This window comes from Hyperolius riggenbachi, chromosome 1, assembly GCF_040937935.1.
Source record: "Hyperolius riggenbachi isolate aHypRig1 chromosome 1, aHypRig1.pri, whole genome shotgun sequence".
NCBI classification, from domain to species: Eukaryota; Metazoa; Chordata; class Amphibia; order Anura; family Hyperoliidae; genus Hyperolius; species Hyperolius riggenbachi.
Window position 1 is genome coordinate 7,149,959 of NC_090646.1, and position 20,456 is coordinate 7,170,414.

The following is a 20,456-nucleotide window of genomic DNA, read 5'->3' on the forward strand; positions in this document are numbered from 1 at the left end:
GGACAAGGTGGTGAAAGGATTTGTTGTGCCAGGTGGTGGTGGAGAGCAGGTGAAGTATTTGGCTTATATGGATGATGTGGCGTTTGTGGGTGGGTCGCAGGCTGATATTGATAGGGTGAATTTGCATGTGAAGGTGTATTGTGGAATGTCTGGAATGGCTGTGAATTGGGAGAAGTCCCAGCTGGTTTCCTTTGGGAGGCCTGTACCTTTGAATGTGGAGAAAGTGCCGGTGAGTGAGGAGATCAAGGTGTTGGGTGTGGTGTTTGATGCAGAGATGAAACGTAGAAAGACTTTGGATGAGGTGAAAGGGAAAGTGGTAAGAAAGTTGAACTTGTGGAGGTTGCGGAAGTTGTCTTTTTCAGGGAAAGTGTTGGTGGTGAAAGCTGTGATATTGCCATTGTTGTTGTATTTTTGTTTGGTCTTGCCTCCTGGCAAAAGATGGATGCAAGAGGTGCAGAGAATGTTGTTTGTCTTCTTCTGGGGTTCAAAGATGGAGAGGGTGGCACGGGTGACGGTTCACAAGGGTGTGTCTCTGGGTGGTTGGGATTTCCCTGATGTTGCTTCTTTTTTGTCTCTGTACTATCTGGTGTCTGTCCGTAGAGTATTGGAGTCAGAGGGGAGGGTGAAGGATTTTGTAAGATACTTGGGAGGATGGTTGTGGAACAAGTTGGGATGGGTTGCTAAGGACCTGAGCAAGCCTGTTGCATTCACAACCACGCTATGCTATCAAAAGGTTAAAGAAATTCTGTACAATTTCAATATGACAGGAGCAGCCTTGGCGGATATAAATAAACAGAACATAAAAAAATGGATCACAAGAAATGATATAATATGTTATATAAAAGGAATGACAAGTGCACAAGCAGAGACAATATGGAAAAGAATGAACATTAAAGGAACAACAAACAGACAAAAAGATGTGGTGTGGATGTCCCTGGTATCAGCACTCCCTACTATGGTTTTTTGCAAAAGGAGGGGTATGACTCCCTCAGGAAGGTGCCCAAGAGAAGGGTGCGGAGGGGAAGAAGATGTGGATCACGTTTTTTGGGAGTGTGATTTTGCAAGGGATTTTCGGAGGAAGTTGGGGTTTTTTTTAGAGGTGGTGGTGGAGGTTAGGGGCACATCTCTTTTAATGGTGATGGGTGGAGTGTCACTGGGTGCAAAGGAAAAGGATAGGAAGGGGTGGATCGTGTTTTCTGTATTCAAGGAAGTTCTGTGGGATGCAAGGAATCTAATTGTATTCAAGAAGGAGCAGTTGTCATTGGAAGCAGTATCTTGGCGAGATTGTATGTGGTGTATTTGGCAGATAAAAAAAGTGTTGGAGAGGAGAAGGCTCAGGAATGTTGGAAACAAAAAGAATGGAGCTCATTGATATAAAAAGTGAACAGATTTAATAAAGGCCGGTATGATGATTTAATTATGAAGGATGGGCAATATCGCTGCCAACCTGATGGAGAGATCCGCGTGATGGCTGGTTTTTAAAGGGACTCTGAGCTCACGAAAAAAAGAAAAGTTGTACTCACCAGGGGCTTTCTCCAGCCCAGTGCTGGTCGGGAGGTCCCACGCCGGCGTCCTGGCTCCTCTCCTTCTCCCCGCTCCGGTATAGCTGACAGGCCGCAGCCCGGGCGACACTCGGTGGAGTGTCGGGCTGCAGCTTCCGCGTATGACGCGGATTACGTCACACGCCGGCCGCCTCGCGTCATCACGGCGGCCGGCGTGAAAGTACTGCGCATGCGCGATTAAAGCGTCCGGCGAGAACACTTTGGTTTTTTTTCCAGGGACATGGATCGGTGATCAGGAACTATGTTCCCGTTCACTGATCCCAGGGCTACCGGGGGACACCACGGGGGTGCACCTGCAATCATGCGCGGGAGCGCGCCGAAGCGTGGGAGCGCAAGTGAGCAGCCACCCAGACGTAAGCTTCACGTCTGGGCGGCTGAAATGGTTAAAGAGAAACACTAATTGATTATGTGGGGAGTTAAAATATGAAAAAAAAGGCTTTCAATTAACATCAGGACTGGTTCCAGACAGCGGTCGTGCCACCCACATTGTGTCCAAAGTCCAACCGCAAGACTGGGACATCACAGTTTTCAGCCCAGACACCTCCAAAAAATGACACCGCAATTGTGTTTTGGGTTGAATATAGGTGGCGGTATCAGCAGCAGTGGCCTGTGGCACCGTGGCAGTGGGAGCCAGCGCCAGCTTGCATCAGCCTCTTGAAGTCCTGATCAGTGATGCTCGGATACCCCTTTTTATTATTCGAGTTAGGTCGAATTCGAATAGTAAATTATTTGAGGTCGGTCGAATATTCAAGTCAAATATTTTTTACTATTCGATTCGACCTCGAAATTCGAGCTCACTATTCGAGTCGGTATTCGAGTTCATTATTCGAGCTGACTATTCGAATTGGCCTTAAATAGCTTCCAACACTTGTTTTGGGGGTGAATGATGCAAGAAACATCTTTTTTTCCAAGTAACAACAGCAAGTGATTATGTGGGGATGTTCCTTTAAAAAAAAAAAAAAGGTGGAAAGAGAAGTTGTGTCCAAAATTCTGTTCAGTACTGTATACTTCTTCTTCTTCTTGTTCTTCTTCTTCTTCTTCTTCTTCTATATCTTCTTCTTCTATATCTTCTTCTTCTTCTATATCTTCTTCTTCTTCTTCTTCTTCATCTTCTTCTTCTTCTTCTTCTTCTTCTTCTTCTTCATCTTCTTCTTCTTCTTCTTCTTCTTCTTCTTCTTCTTCTTCTTCTTCTTCTTCTTCTTCATCATCTTCATCATCTTCATCTTCTTCATCATCTTCATCTTCTTCTTCATCATCTTCTTCTTCATCTTCTTTTTCTTCATCTTCTTTTTCTATATCTTCTTTTTCTATATCTTCTTCTTATTATTATTTTGTCTATTTCTTCTTCTTCTTTTTCTATATCTTCTTCTTCTTCTCCTTCTTCTTCTTCTTCTTTTTCTATATCTTCTTCTTCTTCTATATCGTCTTCTTCTTCTTCACTTATTTCTCTTCAATTTTTTTTTTTTTTAAGAAATGCAGCTATTTTTGAGCATAATAAATAGCTGGTGACGCATGATGGAAGCGCCATTGTATGTGCTCCCTGGCAGTGGAAACACACAGACAGCAGGAGGTAAATTCAGCAGCAGCAGCAGGAGAAGGATGATTGTGTGGCAGCAGGCAGTCAATGAGGCAGGCAGCGAGACATAATAGGCTGTGGTACCTAGCGGTGGTACCAGGCCATAAATACACAGCATGAGGTTCCAGACAGCGGTCGTGAAGCCCACATCGTGTCCAATACACAACTGGGACAACACAGTTTTCAACCCGGACACCTCAGAAAAATTAAACCTTTTTTTTTAATGTTTTTTTTTTGTTTTGTTTTTTACAGCAAATTACACATATAGCTATTGTTGGACGTAATAGCTGGTGGCAGAGTGGCAGCAGAAGGTAAATCTGTGTACTCTGGCAGTGGGAAACACAGCAGACAGACAGCAGCAGCAGCAGGAGGAATGGAGGAGTAGTGTGAGTGTGGCAGCAGGTAGGTAGGCAGCATGACATAATAGCCCTGGTACCTAGCGGTGATACCAGGGCTGTAAATAAACACAACAGGAGGTCCCAGACAGCGGTCGTGCAGCCCACATCGTGTCCAATACACAACTGGGACAACACAGTTTTCAACCCGGGCACCTCAGAAAAATTAAACCTTTTTTTTTTAATGGTTTATTTATTTATTTATTTTTACAGCAAATTACACATATAGCTATTGTTGGACGTAATAGCTGGTGGCAGAGTGGCAGCAGAAGGTAAAATCTGTGTACCCTGGCAGTGGGAAACACAGACAGACAGCAGAAGGGCAGTACACAGCAGCCCACTGTAGGTGTAAAATGTGTGGCTACAGGCGACGTAATAGTGAAACTGAACCAGGCTGGCTTAGTAGTGAGCAGGAGCCAGGAGGTGGTAAAGGGTGGTAAGGCATATTAACGATGGTTCCGGCAGCCAGTTCATGTCCCCCTCTCGCCGACAACAGGGGCCAGGAACTCGCCTTCCACCCACGCCTGGTTCATCTTGAGAAACGTCAGTCTGTCCACAGACTTGTGAGACAGACGTGAGCGTTTCTCGGTGACCACGCCACCAGCTGCACTGAAGCAGCGCTCGGACAGCACGCTGGAAGGGGGACAGGACAGCACTTCCAGGGCGTACTGCGCCAGCTCGCTCCAGATCTCCAGGCGCTTGACCCAATACTCCATGGGATCAACAGGGGCATCGCTGTCAAGCCCGCTGTAGGACCCCATGTAGTCAGCAACCATGTGGGTCAGGCGCTGGCTGTGACCGGAGGAGGATGCTGCTGCATGCACCTCCTCTCTAGTCACTGCTGGAGGCTCTACAGTCCTGTAGAGCTTGTTGCTGAGAGACAGCAGGTCTGTGGGGCACTTGCTGCTGGATGCAGGCACCTGCTGCTGCCTCTGTGCTGGCTGGACAGTGGGGGTGGAAGGCTAGGGGAAGGCTTCCTCCAAGCGCTCAACAAGGGCCTGCTGCGAACTCCTTATTTGTTGCGCTGGGTCTCCTCCTGTGATAGGCAGGAACTGGCTCAACTTCCCCTTGAGGCACGGGTCCAACATCATGCTGATCCAGATGTCCTCCCTCTGCTTCATCTGGATCACCCTGGGGTCCCTGCACAGGCACGTCAGCATGTGCGCTGCCATTGGGAAGAGGCGGGCCACGTGTGCTGGCACATCGATGGCAGTGCTGTCCTCATCCTCCTCCTCTGCCGCCTCATCCTCTCTCCACCCCCGCATCAACTCAGCTGCGCTCTGCTGATCCCCCTCATCAGCAGCAAGGTCAGGGACCTCCACCAAGTCCTCCTCCTCCTCCCCCTCAGAGGTAGACTGTGCAGCTGCATGCCGCTCCTGCTGGGCCAAGGCTGCCGCTCCCTGTTCCAGCAAAGCATTGAGGGCCCTGTTCAGCAGACAAACCAGGGGCACCCACTCGCACACCATAGCATGGTCCCTGCTCACCATGTTGGTGGCCTGCAGAAAGGGAGCCAGCACTAAGCACACCTGCTGCATGTGCCCCCAGTCGTCATCGGGGACAATGGACGGGATGTTGCTGGTCTTGTCCCTTTTCTGAGCAGCGGACACAGTGGCCAGGGCAAGGTACTGGTTGACAGCGTGCTTCTGTTCAACCAGACGCTCCAACATCGCCAGGGTGGAGTTCCAGCGAGTTGGAACGTCAAGGATCAGCCGATGGCGTGGCAGCTCCAGCTCCTTTTGCACGTCTTCCAGGCTCGCAGAGGCTGCAGGCGAGCGCCAGAAGTGACGCACAACATTCCTTGCTGTTTCCAGCAGTTCGCCCATCCCCTGGTAGGTGCGCAAGAACTTCTGCACCACCAGGTTCAGCACGTGGGCAAGACAGGGGATGCGGGTCAGGTTTCCCCTGTCGATTGCGGCAACCAGATTGGCCCCATTGTCGGCCACCATCTCTCCGACTCTTAGGTCTCTGGGGGTCAGCCAAATCCTCTCCTGCTCCTGGAGTTTGGCCAACACATGGGTTGCCGTCAGCTTGGTCTTCCCAAGGCTGACCAACTGCAGCAGCGCTTGGCAGTGGCGTGGCTTCACGCTGCTGCTGAGGCGGGGGGTTTGGCCAGGTGTGCTGGAGGATGGCAGAGGATCGGAGGAACCTGCTGCAGTTCCCCTGACCCTGCGGGGTGGCACCACCCACTGTGTTGCTGCTGCTGCTGTGCCCGCTGCTGCTCTCCCATCCTCACCCCCTTCCACCAAACTGACCCAGTGGACAGTGAAGGACAGGTAGTGGCCTGTCCCGAAGCGGCTGCTCCAGGAGTCCATGGTGACGTGGACCCTTTCACCAACCGCGTGCTCCAGCCCTCGCTCCACATTGGCCATCACAAAGCGGTGCAGTGTAGGCATGACCTGGCGGGCGAAGAAGTTTCTGCTGGGGAGCTGCCAGTCTGGGGCTGCACAAGCAAGCAGCGCACGCATGTCGCTCCCCTCCTGCATGAGCATGTACGGCAGGAGTTGGGAGCACATGGCCCGTGCCAGCAAGCCGTTCAGCTGCCGAACGCGACGGCTGCTGGGAGGCAGAGCCCTAACCACCCCCTGGAAGGACGTAAAAGAAGGGGATCATGTCCTTTTAAATACAGCACCACACAAGTATTAAATTCCAAATGTAACAATTTATTATATTCAAAATATCAATCACTATAGAACATGTTAAAAGCACTTAAAATAAATCATGCTGCCTGTAATAATCAATCAAATATACCATAAATCAATCAATAAATGAAGAGCGCACCATCATAGAATAAGTATATAATACCGTATACTCTAAGGTGCTCAATACAGAGCTACCCCAAGTAGTTGAACCCGGGTTCAGTGTTTAAGCCTAAATGGTGAGAGAAGACCTGTAAGGATAAAAAGTGAACACACAGTGCAAAATAACCATCAATATGATGCAAAACAATCAAAAGATGCAATATGATCAAAAAATCAATAGCTAACCAATGGTGCAGACATCAGTGATGTAATGTGATTCAATGGCTGTGACTATGATACCGCATGCTATGAGGCTAACATAGTATAAGAAGGCAAAAATACTTAGCCGGATGGGTGCAATGGCAGGCAGCAGAAGGAAGAGAAAGCCCCAGGCGGATGTCTCCACCGGTTCCGCGGCAAACGACGCCGCTTTATCAAGAGAGAGGGGGACTCCTGTAGCCATAATGGCGACGGACGCCAGGTTATATAGTGAACAGAGCGGTGTCACGTGGTCGCGTGACGTAAGGAGTTGGGAGCACATGGCCCGTGCCAGCAAGTCGTTCAGCTGCCGCATGCGACGGCTGCTGGGAGGCAGAGCCCTAACCACCCCACTGGAAGGACTCGCTCAAAAGGCTCTGGCGTTGCCTTTTGCTAGCACGGGAATCAGCGGAGACAGCAGAGGAGGCCACTGAGGACTGGCTGCCAGAACAGGCCTCAGTGTCGGCGGCAGGAGTTGCAGAGGGGGGAGGAGCAGTGCGTTTCCGCACTCCTGCTGGTGCTGCTGGAGGAGCAGGAGGGCGGGTGGCTGCTGTTGCTGCTGCTGCTGAAGGCTGTGCAGTGATGGGTGTGGTGCCACTGCCAGCACCAGATGCCTTCATGTCAGGAACCGGCCCGCGGCACGCCTGCGTATACGGTTCCCGACTGCGGGTTTGACCAGGTTAAGCGGGGAACAGCCTTATTTAAGCTACAAACAAGGCTGGAACCCCTCAAACACTTCCCACTGCCACCACTAGCGTTGCTAGACACGTTCACTCAGCTTTCGAGTGCTCAATACGCAATCTGCGTTTTCGTATTTGGGTCAGCTTTGCGCTTAGGCCAAATACGGGAACGCCACGCACCCACACACACACAGTTGCAATCTTACACTGTCGTGAAGCAAAGACCCACTAACAGTCGTTCCGAACGATACTGTTAGCCACTCTGCTGTCGCTACTCGCACTGGCGTTGTTCGTACGTTGGGTCAGCTGCGCGCTTAGGCCAACGTATGACAAACGCCCCCACACACAATGCAATTACAATTTCATCCGGTAGTGTTGCTCAAGCGTACAATTAGGCATGAACTTATACACGGTTACACTTCAGTCTCTTCTAGGCTATGAGTGTTAGTTTAGTACGGCAGAAGTCAAACTTATTAAATAATAATTTAATATTCTAGAAAAACATAGAACAATGCAGAACTTATTATATACAAAAAGATTACAAAAAACAAAGTAAAAATAGTTACAAGATAAAAGTTACAAAGATAACACACACGGATATTTGCGTAAAAAAAAATGGGGATTAAAAAAACGTTACCAGCTTAGGTTAGAACGTTGTTTGACGGGAGGACGCCGGTTCGACCAGGAGTCGCGATCCTCCCTAGCTATTCGCTACCTCCGAGAGAAGACCCCGGTGGCTGTCCTGGGCCACCTTAAATAGTCTGAAGTGTCCCCTGGGGCATTTAATGTCCAGCCCCCAGGAACTAATGCAGTTTCCCCGTTTGTGACATCACCGAACGCTTGTCATAATCCTTCTTGTGATATGCACTTCAAAGGGGGTTCCTGTTTTAGCTTCTTGAAGTTTGGCAGGACACAATGTCACCCATTGAACTCTGCAGACATCAAAAAGCTTCCTCCACATTATTTCCTTGGTTAAAGTGTATTTTAGCACATCCATGAAAAGATCGAATTTTGGTTACAGGTAGCAGTTTGCCTGTAATCCTGTTTACACTTACAGATTTCAAAGCAATTCCACTTCCGTTTTTAAAGTCTGTAGAAATTTCCAAAACCTTCAGGTGTCCGCTTCCCATCCCCAACACTCTGGCAGGCTTGCTTTGTATGATGGGACAATGGCTGATTCCAGTTCAAAAGCCATGCCGACCAGCCTATTCTTCCTCAATTGGCCGCTAATTAGCAGTACACACAGTTTCCCCGGCTGGACAATGAGGGCAGAGGTAATGTACATTTACATGCAGACTTACATTATCCTTCAGATTACTCTGGCCAGGTGGCCAATTACTACCAAGCACAATACACATCTGAGGTTTTACCCAGTAGACAGAAAAAAGACAGAAATATGTTCTGTTATTATCCTTAACATTATCAGCACCCCAATATATCACCACACCTCCCCTCTTTAGAATGGGGCAAGGCAGATGATCTTCCCAGATTATCCTGCCTGCGCCTACATTGTTGGTTCTGCTTGACGGGACAACCCGTCCGCATTCCCATGATTGCTCCCCTTCCTATGTTGAATGGTGAAGCTATATTGTTGGAGAACCAAGCTCCATCTCAGCAATTTTCCATTGTCACCAGAAACCCGATGTAACCAACTAAGAGGGTTGTGGTCGGTGACGACCGTGAATACGCGACCATAGAGGTAGTGCTGCAGCTTTTGTAGGGCCCATACAATTGCCAAGCACTCTTTCTGTATGGTGGCGTAGGCTACCTCCCGGGGTAGCAGCTTCCGACTTAAATACAGAATCGGATGTTCTTCCCCAGTCTGGTTTACCTGGCTTAACACAGCACCCAGGCCAAAGGCTGAGGCGTCCGTCTGGACCACAAACCGTCGGCTGAAGTCTGGCGCTTGCTAGAGATGAGCCGAAATTTTCGAAATTTCGAACTGCTTTTATTACGAATGCGAAATTTAACATTACGACCCAAATTCGTAATTTCGTAATTAATTTTCAAATCGTAATTTACAATTTCGTAATCGAAATTTCACTCCCGTAATTACGAATTTCCCTCTAGATGCCTAAAATGAATAGCACAGCCAGCCAGCCAGCCACTCCTCCTCCTCCTCCTCCTCCTCCTCCTCCTCCTCCTCTCTCTCTCTCTCTCTCTCTCTCTCTCTCTCTCTCTCTCTCTCTCTCTCTCTCTCTCTCTCTCTCTCTCTCTCTCTCTCTCTCTCCAGAGATCTGTAGTATTTCAAAACCATACTCACATTCATGACATGTCCAGGGATCAAACCCAGGCCAACCACATGGAAGACAGCTATGCTCACCACCATACCACCAAACACACACTAAATAGACTGCTAACCTAAATCTTACTTGTAGACAGTCATATGAGACACATGCTGGGTGCAGGGCTTTGTGATTGGACCATGCGATAGAGTGAGGTGCAAAAATGAAATCATGCCTAGCAGAGGATGGTTTCACAGTGCTAAATGCTAGGCTGGCTGAGGTGCAATTGGTTAGTGTGTCTGGCTGGTAACAGCAAGGTTACAGGTTCAATTCCATCCAGGCATGTCTTTTCCTTTTGCGTTCAACAGTTGTCCAAACAGAGCCAACAGAGCCCCAGATAGCCATGTAGAGTTAGGTCACAGCTAGCCTGGCTGTGGTGCAATTGGTTAGTGCGTCTGGCTAGTAACAGTAAGGTTACAGGTTCGATTCCATCCAGGCATGTCTTTTCCTTTTGCGTTCAACAGTTGTCCAAACAGAGTCAACAGAGCCCCAGATAGCCATGTAGAGTTAGGTCACTGCTAGCCTGGCTGTGGTGCAATTGGTTAGTGCGTCTGGCTGGTAACAGCAAGGTTACAGGTTCGATTCCATCCAGGCATGTCTTTTCCTTTTGCGTTCAACAGTTGTCCAAACAGAGCCAACAGAGCCCCAGATAGCCATGTAGAGTTAGGTCACAGCTAGCCTGGCTGTGGTGCAATTGGTTAGTGCGTCTGGCTAGTAACAGCAAGGTTACAGGTTCGATTCCATCCAGGCATGTCTTTTCCTTTTGCGTTCAACAGTTGTCCAAACAGAGTCAACAGAGCCCCAGATAGCCATGTAGAGTTAGGTCACTGCTAGCCTGGCTGTGGTGCAATTGGTTAGTGCGTCTGGCTGGTAACAGCAAGGTTACAGGTTCGATTCCATCCAGGCATGTCTTTTCCTTTTGCGTTCAACAGTTGTCCAAACAGAGCCAACAGAGCCCCAGATAGCCATGTAGAGTTAGGTCACAGCTAGCCTGGCTGTGGTGCAATTGGTTAGTGTGTCTGGCTGGTAACAGCAAGGTTTGATTCCATCCAGGCATGTCTTTTCCTTTTGCGTGCGCGCGCTGCGCCATTGAACCCCATGGGGTATTTTGCGTGCGTAAAACTTTACGCATGCAAAACTTTGTGCTCGGTGTTTGGACAACTGTTGAACTCAAAAGGAAAAGACATGCCTGGATGGAATCGAACCTGTAACCTTGCTGTTACCAGCCAGACACACTAACCAATTGCACCACAGCCAGGCTAGCTGTGACCTAACTCTACATGGCTATCTGGGGCTCTGTTGGCTCTGTTTGGACAACTGTTGAACGCAAAAGGAAAAGACATGCCTGGATGGAATTGAACCTGTAACCTTGCTGTTACCAGCCAGACACACTAACCAATTGCACCACAGCCAGCCTAGCATTTAGCACTGTGAAACCATCCTCTGCTAGGCATGATTTCATTTTTGCACCTCACTCTATCGCATGGTCCAATCACAAAGCCCTGCACCCAGCATGTGTCTCATATGACTGTCTACAAGTAAGATTTAGGTTAGCAGTCTATTTAGTGTGTGTTTGGTGGTATGGTGGTGAGCATAGCTGTCTTCCATGTGGTTGGCCTGGGTTTGATCCCTGGACATGTCATGAATGTGAGTATGGTTTTGAAATACTACAGATCTCTGGAGAGAGAGAGAGAGAGAGAGAGAGAGAGAGAGAGAGAGAGAGAGAGAGAGAGAGAGAGAGAGAGAGAGAGAGAGAGAGAGAGAGAGAGAGAGAGAGAGAGAGAGAGAGAGAGAGAGAGAGAGAGAGAGAGAGAGAGAGAGAGAGAGAGAGGAGGAGGAGGAGGAGGAGGAGGAGGAGGAGGAGGAGGAGGAGGAGGAGGAGGAGGAGGCTGGCTGTGCTATTCATTTTAGGCATCTAGAGGGATAGAAACCCTTACAAACCTGAAATAGTAAAATTTCGGTTGGAGACACGAAATTCGTCATTACGGGAGTGAAATTTCGATTACGAAGGCATCTAGAGGGATAGAAACCTTTGCAAACTTTAAAATACTAAATTTCGTAATCGTAATTACGAAAATTTGCGTAATTTGCAAAAATTACGAAATTTCGATTACTGCTAAAATCGTAATTGTAGTAATTTCGCAAAATTTCGGAAATTCGTAATTAGGTCATTACGCTCATCCCTAGCGCTTGCAACACGGGAGGGCTGGCTAGGGCCCTCTTCAGAGCTGTGAATGACTGTTCACATTCTGGCGTCCAGAGAATCTGCTTGGGCAGCTTCTTTTTGGTGAGATCTGTCAATGGCTTGGCGAGGGCACTGTAGTTGGGGACAAACTTTCTATAGTACCCAGCCGTTCCTAAGAAGGACTGAATCTGTTTCTTCGTTTGGGGGGTGGGCCAGGACACAATGGCATCTACCTTCCCCGCATCTGGACGAAGCTCTCCCCCCCCCCCACCACATGTCCCAGGTACTGTACCTGTTTCATGCCGATCTGACACTTGCTAGGCTTGACTGTTAGTCCTGCTGCAGTGATGCGCCCCAAAACCTGTGACAGCTGCGCTAAGTGGTCGTTCCAGTTGGCGCTAAACACGGCGATGTCATCAGGTAGGCGACAGCGCAGTGTCCCAAACCTTCCAGGAGACCATTTACAACCCGTTGGAAGGTGGCCGGGGCGTTTTTCATTCCAAACGGCATTATATTAAATTCAAACAGACCTGAGGGGGTGATAAAGGCAGACCTCTCCCGTGCCTCAGCTGTTAGAGGGACCTGCCAGTATCCCCGACTCAAATCCACGATTGTTAGATATTGCGCGCCAGCTAGCTTATCTAACAATTCGTCGACCCTCGGCATTGGGTAAGCATCTGACGCAGTTATCAAATTTAGTTTTCGATAATCTACACAGAACCGAGTGGTCTGGTCCCGTTTGGGTACTAGCACTACAGGTGATGCCCATGCGCTGTGCGACCGTTGGATCACCCCTAGTGACAGCATTTCCTCAATCTCCTTGCTGATGTGGGCCTGAACCTCAGGGGAGACTCTATAGGCTGACTGTCTAACCGGCTTGTTATTTCCGGTGTCAACATGGTGTACAGCCAGGCTGGTCAGACCAGGGCGGGCTGTAAAGGTACCATGGTAAAGGGTCAGCACATCAGATAGCCCAGCCTGCTGTTCTGCTGTCAACTCCGGATTGATCTGCACCTCGGTAACAGAGTCGGTTTCCTGGGTGGAGGCCAGGATGTCAACCAGGGCCTCTGCTTCACCATCCGGTAGCAAACTGCAGACAGGGAGAGCGCAAGCGGTTCTAGCATGATGATCCTTTAACATGTTTACATGGTGTGTTTTCAGCTGCTTACCTCGGTCATCCAGCGCGACCACATAGGTCACATCACTAATCTTCCTATGGATGGTATAGGGCCCATCCCAAGCGGCCTGCAGCTTATTCTGTCGCATCGGGTTTAGGACCCATACCTTGCGACCTACCTCATAAACTCTCTCCCTAGCCCCGTGGTCATACCACTGCTTCTGGGTGGCCTGGGCTTGGGTAAGATTCTCTCGCACTAACCCCACCAGGGTGTCCATCTTTTCCCAGAACTTTAGAACGTATTCCACTATGGAGACCCCGGGACCCATATCCTGCCCCTCCCAGACCTCTCGAATGAGATCGAGGGGTCCGCGTACCCTCCTCCCATATAAGAGCTCAAAGGGCGAGAACCCGGTGGATGCCTGGGGCACCTCACGATAAGCAAACAGTAAGTGAGGCAGGTATCGCTCCCAGTCTCTCCCTTGCGATTCAACAAACACCCTTAGCATCTGTTTCAGAGTACCATTGAACCGCTCACATAACCCATTTGTCTGGGGGTGGTAAGGGCTGGCCATGATGTGTTCTACCTGCATTTGTTTACAGAGGCATTCCATTAGGCGTGACATGAATTGCGGGCCGTGATCGGTGAGCATTTCACGGGGAAAACCGACCCGTGAGAAAATGCGCACCAATGCGTCCGCAACCTTGTCTGCCCGTATGGAGCTCAGGGCTACAGCTTCAGGGTAGCGAGTGGCATAATCGACCACCGTAAGAATGAAACGTTTCCCTGTGCTGCTGGGTATTGCTAGAGGCCCGATTATGTCCACAGCAACCCTTTGGAAGGGCTCCTCTATGATGGGCAAGGGCCTCAGTGGGGCTTTGTCTGTGTCACCTGCTTTGCCGACCCGCTGACATGCGACACAAGACCGGCAAAAATCGGCAATATCTGTCCCCATGTGGGGCCAATAAAAATTGTGTGCAAGCCGGGATTTGGTCTTGCGGATCCCCAAGTGACCAGCCAGGGGCACCTCATGTGCTATTCTTAATAGCTGCTCCCTGTACCTGTGGGGCACAATCAACTGCCTGTCTGCCTCCTCCACTCCAGACAGCTCAGAGGGAGTAACCTCTCTGTACAGTCTGCCGTGCTCCCAGTACACCCTCACTTTGTCGCCCTCCACCGGTGCCCTGTCCGCCAGACCCCTGAGCTCTTCCAGGCTGCTATCAAGTCGCACAGCCTCGGAGAACTCAGCGCTGTCGGCCACAGGCACCAGGGAGGTGGCAAACTGAGAGGCCTCTGGGTCCTCAGAGCCAGGCTCTGAAGTGGAAGAGCCCGACCCAGTGACAACAGCCCCTTCAGTGGACAATTCGTCTGCTGCAACCCGGTGAGCACTTCGGGTCACCACTGCAGCTGACGGAGCGTTCACTGTACGCATGTCATTATGCAACACATCACATATTACATCAACATCATCTGCATTCATGGTAACATCGTGTCCTCCTCCAGGCCTGGGCACTGGAGACTCACTAGGGCTGGCTCCTAGTACACAGTCCGTAGCCCCTGGGGCCTCACCAGCACTCCCCGCTTGCACAGCATTATCACACAGTACCTTGCAAGAGTCCGGAACTTCTGCGGGGGATGCAGGCTCCATGGGGCGTGGAGTAGGCTCATACCGGGCCACTAACTGTCCCAGGTCAGTACCCAACAAAACGTTTGTGGGGATGGCATCCGTTACCCCCACTTCTTTCATTCCGCTGCCGGCCCCCCAATCCAGGTGGACCAAGGCGGTGGGTATGGCGGGGGTGACACCCCCAACTCCTTTGACAGCCATAGTCTTGCCAGGAATGTACTCCTCAGAGTTCACAAGCTGGGGGTGCACTAGAGTCACCTCTGCTCCAGTGTCTCTTAGACCGGTGGTAACCGTATCCCCAACCGTGACAGGTTGCAGATTCTCTGCATAGCTACCTGCATTCCTGGTGGCACACAACGCATTTCGGGCCCCGCCAGAGTTTGGGGCTTCCTTCTTCTTTTCTGGGCACGTAGCACTGATGTGACCCGGTTTGTTACAGGCAAAACATCTCCGAGTGTCAACGGTGGCTGTTCTACCTCCAGGCGGCTGCGGGACTTGGCTTCGCTGGGTGCTCAGAGGAGAAGGTCTCGCAGGCTTTTCTCCCTTCCAGCTGGGCGCCGTAGTCCTTCGAAAGTCAGATGCTCGATTGGACGTGTAGGCATCAGCAACTTTTGCGGCCTCATCCACGGTCTTCGGCTCTCGGTCCCGTACAAACTGCCGGACCTCAACAGGACAAGTGTGGAGGAACTGGTCTTTTATTATCAGTTCCTGCAGGGCATCAAAGGTTTCAACCGACAGTCCTTTTAACCACTGCTGGAAGGCAGTGCGCTGGTTGCAAGCATGATCCAGGTAGCTGTCATTAGGACCTCGCTGCACTGTCCTGAAACGTTTTCGATACACCTCTGGCGTGAGGTGGTATCGTGCAATGATGGCTTTCTTAATTGCCTCAAAGTCTGTTTCTTCCTCCTGGGGGAGACTCACAAAACGCCTCCAGGGCCTTGCCTCTCAGCCCTGGTGTGAGGTATCTTGCCCACTGCTCACGGGGCACCCCATACTGCCGACAAGTCCTTTCAAACCCCTGTAGGAAAGTGTCTATGTCAGAGTCCTTGTCCATAGCGGGGAACTTATCCAGGGGGATTCTGTGGACTCGCTCACCTTCGCGTTCTGCGGGTCCAGCAGACCGGTTCTGCTGCTGAAGTTTAGCCAGCTCCAGCTGGTGTTGCCGTTCAGCACTTTCCCTCTCGGCCTGGAGTCGCTGGGCAGCTTGTTCCCTCTGGGCTTGTCGTATTTCCCTTTCTGCTTGCCGATGTTCCAGAATCAGCTTTAGGCGCAGTTCGGGCTCAGCCAAACCTAGTAGCTGTAGGTCGGCTTCCAGAGATGTCATCCCCATGTTCGGTGGATCATCCAGGACATCGTCTCCACTCGCATCCTGTGGCGGGAGCGATTCCTCCTCTGGCGTGTCGTGAGCTGCACCCGCTGACGTTGAAGCACGGGCTCGTTCTGCCTCATCATGCTCCTCGAGCGCACGAACTAACTGCTCCTTAGTCTGGCCGCTCACCGTCTCGATGCCTCTGTGCTCACACAGGTTGAGTAGCATCTCTTTGTTTTGCCTTGCATAGCTGGATGCTTTCTCAACCATCGTGTTGCAAAAAATAAAAAGAAAAAAGGGGGGGGGAGGGAAAGCAAACACCAAGTGTGTATCTTTGAACAAAAAAAAAAGTATATAGATTCTGCACTGAGTAGACTTCTGTAGGCTAGTTGCTTCTAGCAAGCTTCCAGCCTTTAGTACTCAGAATAGCGAGCTAAACTGCATACTAATGTACTAAACGATGCCACCACTGCCAGCCAATTATGTCAGGAACCGGCCCGCGGCACGCCTGCGTATACGGTTCCCGACTGCGGGTTTGACCAGGTTAAGCGGGGAACAGCCTTATTTAAGCTACAAACAAGGCTGGAACCCCTCAAACACTTCCCACTGCCACCACTAGCGTTGCTAGACACGTTCACTCAGCTATCGAGTGCTCAATACGCAATCTGCGTTTTCGTATTTGGGTCAGCTTTGCGCTTAGGCCAAATACGGGAACGCCACGCACCCACACACACACAGTTGCAATCTTACACTGTCGTGAAGCAAAGACCCACTAACAGTCGTTCCGAACGATACTGTTAGCCACTCTGCTGTCGCTACTCGCACTGGCGTTGTTCGTACGTTGGGTCAGCTGCACGCTTAGGCCAACGTATGACAAACGCCCCCACACACAATGCAATTACAATTTCATACGGTAGTGTTGCTCAAGCGTACAATTAGGCATGAACTTATACACGGTTACACTTCAGTCTCTTCTAGGCTATGAGTGTTAGTTTAGTACGGCAGAAGTCAAACTTATTAAATAATAATTTAATATTCTAGAAAAACATAGAACAATGCAGAACTTAATATATACAAAAAGATTACAAAAAACAAAGTAAAAATAGTTACAAGATAAAAGTTACAAAGATAACACACACGGATATTTGCGTAAAAAAAAAATGGGGATTAAAAAAACGTTACCAGCTTAGGTTAGAACGTTGTTTGACGGGAGGACGCCGGTTCGACCAGGAGTCGCGATCCTCCCTAGCTATTCGCTACCTCCGAGAGAAGACCCCGGTGGCTGTCCTGGGCCACCTTAAATAGTCCGAAGTGTCCCCTGGGGCATTTAATGTCCAGCCCCCAGGAAATAATGCAGTTTCCCCGTTTGTGACATCACCGAACGCTTGTCATAATCCTTCTTGTGATATGCACTTCAAAGGGGGTTCCTGTTTTAGCTTCTTGAAGTTTGGCAGGACACAATGTCACCCATTGAACTCTGCAGACATCAAAAAGCTTCCTCCACATTATTTCCTTGGTTAAAGTGTATTTTAGCACATCCATGAAAAGATCGAATTTTGGTTACAGGTAGCAGTTTGCCTGTAATCCTGTTTACACTTACAGATTTCAAAGCAATTCCACTTCCGTTTTTAAAGTCTGTAGAAATTTCCAAAACCTTCAGGTGTCCGCTTCCCATCCCCAACACTCTGGCAGGCTTGCTTTGTATGATGGGACAATGGCTGATTCCAGTTCAAAAGCCATGCCGACCAGCCTATTCTTCCTCAATTGGCCGCTAATTAGCAGTACACACAGTTTCCCCGGCTGGACAATGAGGGCAGAGGTAATGTACATTTACATGCAGACTTACATTATCCTTCAGATTACTCTGGCCAGGTGGCCAATTACTACCAAGCACAATACACATCTGAGGTTTTACCCAGTAGACAGAAAAAAGACAGAAATATGTTCTGTTATTATCCTTAACATTATCAGCACCCCAATATATCACCACACCTCCCCTCTTTAGAATGGGGCAAGGCAGATGATCTTCCCAGATTATCCTGCCTGCGCCTACATTGTTGGTTCTGCTTGACGGGACAACCCGTCCGCATTCCCATGATTGCTCCCCTTCCTATGTTGAATGGTGAAGCTATATTGTTGGAGAACCAAGCTCCATCTCAGCAATTTTCCATTGTCACCAGAAACCCGATGTAACCAACTAAGAGGGTTGTGGTCGGTGACGACCGTGAATACGCGACCATAGAGGTAGTGCTGCAGCTTTTGTAGGGCCCATACAATTGCCAAGCACTCTTTCTCTATTGTGGCGTAGGCTACCTCCCGGGGTAGCAGCTTCCGACTTAAATACAGAATTGGATGTTCTTCCCCAGTCTGGTTTACCTGGCTTAACACAGCACCCAGGCCAAAGGCTGAGGCGTCCGTCTGGACCACAAACCGTCTGCTGAAGTCTGGCGCTTGCAACACGGGAGGGCTGGCTAGGGCCCTCTTCAGAGCTGTGAATGACTGTTCACATTCTGGCGTCCAGAGAATCTGCTTGGGCAGCTTCTTTTTGGTGAGATCTGTCAATGGCTTGGCGAGGGCACTGTAGTTGGGGACAAACTTTCTATAGTACCCAGCCGTTCCTAAGAAGGACTGAATCTGTTTCTTCGTTTGGGGGGTGGGCCAGGACACAATGGCATCTACCTTCCCCGTATCTGGACGAAGCTCTCCCCCCCCCACCACATGTCCCAGGTACTGTACCTGTTTCATGCCGATCTGACACTTGCTAGGCTTGACTGTTAGTCCTGCTGCAGTGATGCGCCCCAAAACCTGTGACAGCTGCGCTAAGTGGTCGTTCCAGTTGGCGCTAAACACGGCGATGTCATCCAGGTAGGCGACAGTGCAGTGTCCCAAACCTTCCAGGAGACCATTTACAACCCGTTGGAAGGTGGCCGGGGCGTTTTTCATTCCAAACGGCATTACATTAAATTCAAACAGACCTGAGGGGTAATAAAGGCAGACCTCTCCCGTGCCTCAGCTGTTAGAGGGACCTGCCAGTATCCCCGACTCAAATCCACGATTGTTAGATATTGCGCGCCAGCTAGCTTATCTAACAATTCGTCGACCCTCGGCATTGGGTAAGCATCTGACGCAGTTATCAAATTTAGTTTTCGATAATCTACACAGAACCGAGTGGTCTGGTCCCGTTTGGGTACTAGCACTACAGGTGATGCCCATGCGCTGTGCGACCGTTGGATCACCCCTAGTGACAGCATTTCCTCAATCTCCTTGCTGATGTGGGCCTGAACCTCAGGGGAGACTCTATAGGCTGACTGTCTAACCGGCTTGTTATTTCCGGTGTCAACATGGTGTACAGCCAGGCTGGTCAGACCAGGGCGGGCTGTAAAGGTACCATGGTAAAGGGTCAGCACATCAGATAGCCCAGCCTGCTGCTCTGCTGTCAACTCCGGATTGATCTGCACCTCGGTAACAGAGTCGGTTTCCTGGGTGGAGGCCAGGATGTCAACCAGGGCCTCTGCTTCACCGTCCGGTAGCAAACTGCAGACAGGGAGAGCGCAAGCGGTTCTAGCATGATGATCCTTTAACATGTTTACATGGTATGTTTTCAGCTGCTTACCTCGGTCATCCAGCGCGACCACATAGGTCACATCACTAATCTTCCTATGGATGGTATAGGGCCCATCCCAAGCGGCCTGCAGCTTATTCTGTCGCATCGGGTTTAGGACCCATACCTTGCGACCTACCTCATAAACTCTCTCCCTAGCCCCGTGGTCATACCACTGCTTCTGGGTGGCCTGGGCTTGGGTAAGATTCTCTCACACTAACCCCACCAGGGTGTCCATCTTTTCCCAGAACTTTAGAACGTATTCCACTATGGAGACCCCGGGACCCATATCCTGCCCCTCCCAGACCTCTCGAATGAGATCGAGGGGTCCGCGTACCCTCCTCCCATATAAGAGCTCAAAGGGCGAGAACCCGGTGGATGCCTGGGGCACCTCACGATAAGCAAACAGTAAGTGAGGCAGGTATCGCTCCCAGTCTCTCCCTTGCGATTCAACAAACACCCTTAGCATATGTTTCAGAGTACCATTGAACCGCTCACATAACCCATTTGTCTGGGGGTGGTAAGGGCTGGCCATGATGTGTTCTACCTGCATTTGTTTACAGAGGCATTCCATTAGGCGTGACATGAATTGCGGGCCGTGATCGGTGAGCATTTCACGGGGAAAACCGACCCGTGAGAAAATGCGCACCAATGCGTCCGCAACCTTGTCTGCCCGTATGGAGCTCAGGGCTACAGCTTCAGGGTAGCGAGTGGCATAATCGACCACCGTAAGAATGAAATGTTTCCCTGTGCTGCTGGGTATTGCTAGAGGCCCGATTATGTCCACAGCAACCCTTTGGAAGGGCTCCTCTATGATGGGCAAGGGCCTCAGTGGGGCTTTGTCTGTGTCACCTGCTTTGCCGACCCGCTGACATGCGACACAAGACCGGCAAAAATCGGCAATATCTGTCCCCATGTGGGGCCAATAAAAATTGTGTGCAAGCCGGGATTTGGTCTTGCGGATCCCCAAGTGACCAGCCAGGGGCACCTCATGTGCTATTCTTAATAGCTGCTCCCTGTACCTGTGGGGCACAATCAACTGCCTGTCTGCCTCCTCCACTCCAGACAGCTCAGAGGGAGTAACCTCTCTGTACAGTCTGCCGTGCTCCCAGTACACCCTCA

General features: G+C 50.2%; 1 protein-coding gene and 1 pseudogene across 1 annotated transcript in view; both read right to left on the minus strand.

Annotated features, from left to right (window-relative positions):
- Positions 1-1,861: 1,861 nt before the first annotated feature.
- Positions 1,862-18,688, minus strand: LOC137547819 (uncharacterized; annotated as a pseudogene).
- A 561-nt stretch (positions 18,689-19,249) lies between these two features.
- Positions 19,250-20,456, minus strand: part of LOC137562286 (uncharacterized) — a 50,935-nt gene continuing 49,728 nt past the window's right edge. Inside the window, exon 5 of the mRNA XM_068277675.1 lies at positions 19,250-19,267. Within this exon, the coding sequence (XP_068133776.1) occupies positions 19,250-19,267 (18 nt within the window). The remainder of the gene's footprint in view (positions 19,268-20,456) is intronic.